The sequence below is a fragment of the Anguilla anguilla genome, chromosome 18 (assembly GCF_013347855.1).
Source record: "Anguilla anguilla isolate fAngAng1 chromosome 18, fAngAng1.pri, whole genome shotgun sequence".
Taxonomy (NCBI): domain Eukaryota; kingdom Metazoa; phylum Chordata; class Actinopteri; order Anguilliformes; family Anguillidae; genus Anguilla; species Anguilla anguilla.
In genome coordinates, this window is record NC_049218.1 from 14859674 (window position 1) to 14867052 (window position 7379).

A 7379-nucleotide genomic window follows, 5' to 3' on the forward strand; every position below is an offset into this window, starting at 1 on the left:
AGAGACATGACATTACATTACACTACGACACACTACGTTCCATTACATTACATTACACTACGACACACTACGTTCCATTACATTATGACACACTACGTTCCATTACATTACACTACGACACACTACGTTCCATTACATTATGACACACTATGTTACATTACATTACGTTCATTGGGCAAATGTTGACACAGGTCAGATGAAGTACAATTCTGCCATAAACAAGCAGCTGTCCATGGTGATGAACAACAACTCTATTTCACACACTACAGCTAAGTCCTAAGGCTAAGTTAGTAAAGCTGTGGCTAATTCTGTAGATGGAAGTGTAGCACAATTACGAGAGAAAGAGAAAAATAAAAAATTAAAGGACTACAACATCAAGATACAAGTGCTGCCTGGAAGTGCTACTTGATTGGTGGGTAGCGCTGCAGAGAAGTGTAATGTTAATGTTAGCCAAGGAACAGTGTGAAGAGATGTGTCTTCAGTCCATAATGCCTATATCAGACACACACACACACGTACTCAAATGCACATCCACGCACACACTCGCAAATACAAATGCACACATAGACTCAGGTGTACACACACACACCCACTTATACACTCGCACAGTCACATACATACACACACATATACTCATACATATACATACAGGTATGCACATAAAACACATACAGATAATACAGATAATGCAAACATCACAGACACAGGAACACACAAATAAAAGGTATGCACGTACCACACACAGAGGTGTAGGACACACACATATTTACACACACACAGGTCCTGTATAGTGTGTATCCAGTTGCTCCTATTTACACATGCATGGTGTTACGCGTTTGTGAGTGAGTCTGTTTATGTATGTACTGCAGGGAGGGGTGAGTTTGGGGAGGTGTTGCTGGCGAAGGCGAAGGGCATTGAGGATGAGGAGGAGGAGACGCTGGTGCTGGTGAAGAGTCTGCAGACGCGTGACGAGCGGCTGAGGCTGGGCTTCCGCCGCGAGACGGACATGTTCGCCAAACTGAGCCACGCCCACGTGGTGCGGCTGCTGGGCCTGTGTCGGGAGGCGGAGCCTCACTGCATGATCCTGGAATACGTGGACCTGGTAAAAACCCGTCTCTGGGGCAACGGCTAGCCTGCCGCCGCAACACTTACAGGTGGTCAGCTGATATGGTAGTGCTGCGTGCAGGTGGTTCATGGGATTTAATCTCTCTCCTCAGGGGGATCTGAAACAGTTTCTCAGAATCTCAAAAAGCAAAGAGAAGCTCAAACATCCGATCAGCACCAAGCAGAAAGTGAGTATGTTGCACTGCACACCGCCCCCCACCCCCCCATGCAGCCCATCCCATAATCTCCACACCCCCCCATACAACCTCCCATAATCTCCACTCATCCCCCCCATGCAGCCCCCCCTTCCCCATGGTGAGTCCAGTGTTGACTCCAGGTCTGAGACGGGGGTCAGACTGATGACACTACCTCCTCCCTCTGTTTCTGCCTCCCTCCCTGCAGGTGTCCATCTGTGCCCAGGTAGCGGAGGGCATGGAGCACCTGTCCGCCCGGCGCTTTGTGCACGGGGACCTGGCGGCTCGGAACTGCCTGATCAGCGCTCAGCGCCGCGTCAAAGTGTCCGCGCTCGGCCTCAGCCAGGACGTGTACAGCAGGTAGGGGCCTCAAATGCCCCCCCCCCCAACGCTTCCTACTTCCCTTACTGTTTCTGTCCATCGGCTGATTTTCCGTTCTCTTCATGGCAAAGGAAGCGCACTTATACTCTGCAACAAGCACACATGGATTACCAGCAATCATTACCTTCAGCACTGTCCGCAAGTGCAACGTGACTCTGCTGCCGCCTACTGGTCTGAGAGTCTCACAACACCGAGTCTGGTGGCTTTGGCTGGGAAGATTTGGCGTGGCCCTCACAGTCTGTCTAACTGTCTGTCTGTCTCCACAGTGAGTACTACCAGTATCGGCAGGCTAGGATTCCGCTGCGCTGGCTGCCAGCTGAGGCTGTCTTTGAGGATGACTTCACCAAGGCGGATGTGTGGTCGTTTGGGGTGCTGATGTGGGAGGTGTTCAGCCACGGGGCGCTCCCCTACGCCGAGCTCAGCGACGAGGAGGTCCTGGAAGGTGAGGCTGTTTTAAACACTGGTCCTCCTACGGTTTCAGTTCCATCTTTACTGCCCTTCCAAGACCTTTACACATACTATACTGTCATATATAAAACTTTTAAGACCTTCACACACACACTCTCTCTCTTTCTCTCTCTCCCCCCCTTTCCCCCCCGTCTCTCTCTCTGCAGCTCTAAAGGAAGGAACTCTGAAGTTGGCTGTTCCAGAGAACTGTCCCTCCAGAATTTACAGGCTGATGCTGCACTGCTGGTCTCTGAGCCCGAAAGAGCGCCCAACCTTCAGCGAACTGCTCTCCGCGCTGGGACAGCTGCCCTCCAACAGCAAGGCCTGAGGGGGGCGGAGTCCCCCGCCCAGAGACTCAGATATAGGGCTAGCCTTCATAATGGTAGGTTGGGTGTGCAGGGACAGAATGGCAGGAAGACGCTTGCAGCCTCCGCTCTTCCACAGTATTAGTGCTCATTGGTTGTGGGTCTGAGGCCAGACTTCTGCAACCAACAGCCCAACAGGATATCCTCTGCCGCTAGTGCAAAGGACCATGGGAACTACCTCTGCAGGTCACCATTCCGAGCGTCTGCTGCCACCACCCGCCAGCCCAGGGAAAACGCACAAAGTCAGCAGGGGGCGCTGCTGAAGGTGGACCTGATACTGTACATTTCAGGCAGTGGTATGGACCTGATACTGTATGTTTCATACACTGGATTAGACCTGATACAGTATGTTTCATACACTGGATTAGACCTGATACAGTATGTTTCATACACTGGATGAGACCTGATACAGTATGGTTCATACACTGGATTAGACCTGATACTGTATGTTTCATACACTGGATTAGACCTGATACAGTATGTTTCATACACTGGACTAGACCTGATACAGTATGTTTCATACACTGGATGAGACCTGATACAGTATGGTTCATACACTGGATTAGACCTGATACTGTATGTTTCATACACTGGATTAGACCTGATACAGTATGTTTCATACACTGGATGAGACCTGACACTGTATGTTTGAAACACTGAGATGAACTTGATAGTGTTTGTTTCAAACACTGGGATGGACCTGATACTGTACGTTTCAAACGCTAGAATGGACCTGATACTGTACGCTTCAAACACTGAGATGGACCTGATACTGTACCTTTCAAACACTGGGATGGACCTGATACTGTACCTTTCAAACACTGAGATGGACCTGATACTGTACCTTTCAAACACTGAGATGGACCTGATACTGTACCTTTCAAACACTGAGATTAACTTGATAGTGTTTGTTTCAAACACTGGGATGGACCCGATACTGTACGTTTGAAACCCTGGGATGGGGACTGGAAGTGGTGGCATATGTTTTTTGCATGTGTGTTTTTAAGGTATACCTGTCAGTGTTTACCTGAGTGTGGAGGAGCCACGGACAGTGAAGACCTGGAGACAGGCTTGGGAGGAAAGCTTTTCATGCTGTCAGTCATCCTGGCCTCCCGTGCAGGCCGCATTATTCAAACAGCCAATCCCTGAAGAGACCCACCTCTGGGCCGTCCCACCTAGAGCGGTGCAGAAACCATGCGCACTAACCAAACTCAGTTTATTTTTAAATCGTTATTTTAAATTCTTATGTTTTTTTTGTTTTTTTTTGTCTTTTTAAAAGCATCTCGATGGGAATGCTGGGTGCTCGGTAACGAGTGAGCACCGCGGTCTCGGTTCGAGTCCGGCCCGCACCAGTGCCGACTGGCCAGCAGCTCCGCGGGGGCGCACACAGCTGGCTTTGCGTTGCCCGAGGATTATGGGAGGGAGTCAGTCGGCGGGGATAGCAGTGTTTATTGCTTGAGCGACTTACATTAATTAGGCGGACGCTTTTATCCAAAGGGACGCGCGGTGCATACCGCGGGCGCCCGTGGCTCGCTCTCTGTACACGCGTATGATTGGGCCTCCTCCACCCCCGCTCTGCGCATGCACGGCTTGTGGCTGCGGCGTGAAAAAGAGCGGTTGGCTGACACCACGCGTTTCGGAGTAGAACCGCGAGTTGTCTTCGCTCTCCCGAGCCGGCAGCAGGGGCCGTATATGAGCGTGATTGTACACCCTTTGGAAATCGGACATTCTAAATTTGCGTGGGATTGGAGATGTTGTAGAATAAAATCTGTGTGTTAATAAGTGACATGCAAACTGGTCCCACGGTTGGTCTTTGCCACATTATTGACTCAAAGTGCCTGAAAATGAAGGATTTTTTTCAGCTTAGTACATGGTCTTATCAAGATATTTTTTATCTTGGACCTTTTCCAATACCTTTGGATTTATTTTTTTATTTCTTTGCACATGCCTAGCTGTTTTATTGTATCTGAATGTTAGGCACATACACTAATCTCTTCTAATCTGCTTCTGAAGAAGGTTACAGTAACCATGTACAGTACTTACTTTCAATAAAGCTTTGTGATATCTGAGCATTGAGCATGTGAGGTTAAACTTTGATTAAATGGATATTTCACTTTCTGGGGTTTTTTTATATTTCAGTTGCAGTTTGTATTTTCCATTGGCCTCGATAGATTTTATATCCACTGAAGGACATTTTATATATTCACAGAAGTTTGTGACTAGAAGCCAGCTTTACAATGACTGGTATTGAGGCATTTGAAGGTTAGCAGTCTAAAGCAAGAAAATACACTTCAAGTAATTCAAAGGCAGCTGGCACAGTGATGTTTCCCAAGGCTGCACATATGAACAGAATCATTTTATTCACCATTATAAAAATACATTTAGTAAATTGTGCTGCTTTCCTTGAGTGGAGGTCCCAGGTTGTGTGTGTCATAAGAAATATGTCCCATAAGACTGAACGTAGCTGGGCAATGTACACACAGACACGCACACACAGGCACACACACAACCTCTGGGGCGGCAGTGTCGTATAATGGGTAAGGAGTTGGTCTTGTAACCTAAAGTTTAGATTCCCAAGTAGGACACTGCTGTTGTACCCTTGACTAAATTCCTTAACCTGCATTGCTTCAGTATTTGTCCAGCTGAATAAATAGATGCAATGTAGAATGTTGTGCAATTCGCTCTGGATAAGAGCATCTGCTAAATGCCTGCACTGTAATGTAATGGAGGCATAACATCACTGTACAAGCTGCTTTGAGTTACTTGATGTGTATTTTCTTGCTTTAGACCATGAAACCCACAAATGCCCTTATACAAGCCATTGTAAAGCCAGAGGTTCGTTAGAAACGTCTCTAAATATTTAAAATCGATAAAATGCTTAAAAACTGAATATCAAAAGGTGAACTGTCCCTTTAAGAAGAGCCTGATGGAGACTCCACCGTTCGTGTAGTGCTTATGTATTGAGGGACCACTCTTCATAAAGAGACTGATCTGCTGCATATGGATACTGCCACATTTCTGACGTGATCCAACTCAAGAGCCAAGGAGCCAAGGTGGAATGCTTTTTTTTAAATTTTTTTATTTCCCTCAGGGTGGCTTATTTCAAATGGCCACTAGGTGGCTCTGCTCTTGAGCACTTTCAAAGTTGTGCTCCACTCAGGTCATGGGTGAAGTACAGTCCTAGAGAGAGTTTCAGTGTCTGAGGAGGAGATGCTTCTGAGGTGTATTATACACACTTACATTCATTACGGCTGGGTTTTCATTGAGGGTAAAATACCTGAGTCAGGTTTGGTTTTACCCAGCTGGGGACTGTATTAAATCCACTGAGGAGTGCTCAAGTTTCCCTTCTTCTGGCTCCTGAGACTCCTGCTCTTTCTACAGTGGCGCCCCCTGTTGGGTATCAGTAACAGTAACAGCCATACTCCAAACACATTAGCCTCACTCATTAGTTTAGCAATCTACCCATCTGTACTGGTAGGTGTTCCATACATGGCCATGCCTATTCTTACTTTACATGTCTCCATGAAAAAGAGAAACATTTCAGTGATTCAGATTTTGTAAACATTTTGGATTTACGGTCCAATCTGACCGTATTTGGGAAAACATGGTTCTATATGAAAAGAATCCAAAGCTTGGCTAGAGAAAACTTGAGTTAACACTTAGATTTTTTTACTCTTCAGAGATGAAAGATAACCCTGCTTATGTTCAGAACGTTCACTCTGTTCCTTAGTGGCTGTCAGACGGGGACGTGTGTGGGTGGGTGCTGGTTCTGAATGGCCAGGCTGGAAATGCTTGTTTTTCCAGAACAACCCACGGTGGATGTGTAGAGGCCCTTGCTGTCCTTTTGTCATGCAAACATGCCCCCCCACCCCCCCACACACACATGCACACACACACACTTATCACTGCTGGTGAATAGCGGAAGGGGAAAGCAGCAGATCAAAGTGATCACCACAGACGGCATCCTGAATGACAACACCGTAACTGTGCTGTGACATCTTTCTGTATTTATATGAACACATACTAACCCCTGCAGCTCTGAATCAGTTAACTCAGCTGAAGGGCTCTGAACTGTAGCCATATTCTTTGTACTCTCATCTGTTGATCCTTCAGATTACGCAGGACCGGACTCTTTGTGAGACACAGGCCAACTTCACATAAACATGACTGTTGCAACGCTGCGTTTTCCAGTAAACCTGTATCTAAATGTGAGCACTCATGCATGTCCAGTCCGGGACAAGATGATGCTCACATCACAGCGATCTGTACATCTTTACCAGGGTGGATTGAATGAAATTTCCAGTGGGTCAGGTTATTTCTAACCCTGTTTCTATATGTATGAACTCTAACATGCCTTAATTACCAAAAGATGAAGGAGGTTATAGCCAAGTTTGTGCTCACGTAATTGAGCCAAGGTGCTACTTAATAATAATATTGTGTACAGATGGAATACAAGGGACAACTAACTGTTGATCACAGGTAATTATGTTCATTATTAATATTGCTTAATTTTTTTAAAGGAGCCATGAGCTAGCAGAAATATTGGATTAATTAGCTGCTAAACACATTTGCTGCTTTTTAGTTGCAAATTAGTGCTCCATAATTAATAAACTGAAGGCTTCTATGTTATTTCAGCTTGTACATGTGAAGGCCTAATCAAATGTAGCTGCAGCTTAAAAGCGTGTCCATGGCAACTAGACAACTTGGTTTGATGTATGGGTTCCAAAAGTAGCGAGAGGAGATCCAGACAGCGTGGTTCAGCCAAAATGTACTCCTCCTTATAAGCTGTACTGTTTTAAAGAACAAAGCCTATTGCCCAAATAACAAAGCATCTGCCAAATTAATGGAATGTAATGTAAATGTAATGAGTGGTAAAAGCCTGTGATCA

At 46.2% G+C, this 7379-nt stretch overlaps 1 protein-coding gene across 1 annotated transcript in view; it reads left to right on the forward strand.

The window, feature by feature from the left end:
• LOC118218487 (inactive tyrosine-protein kinase 7-like) overlaps positions 1-4565 on the forward strand; it is a 33052-nt gene extending 28487 nt beyond the window's left edge. Inside the window, exons 16-20 of the mRNA XM_035401165.1 lie at positions 870-1102; positions 1218-1292; positions 1507-1658; positions 1946-2121; positions 2294-4565. Of these exons, the coding sequence (XP_035257056.1) occupies positions 870-1102; positions 1218-1292; positions 1507-1658; positions 1946-2121; positions 2294-2454 (797 nt within the window). The 3' untranslated portion in view covers positions 2455-4565. The remainder of the gene's footprint in view (positions 1-869; positions 1103-1217; positions 1293-1506; positions 1659-1945; positions 2122-2293) is intronic.
• Positions 4566-7379: the final 2814 nt, after the last annotated feature.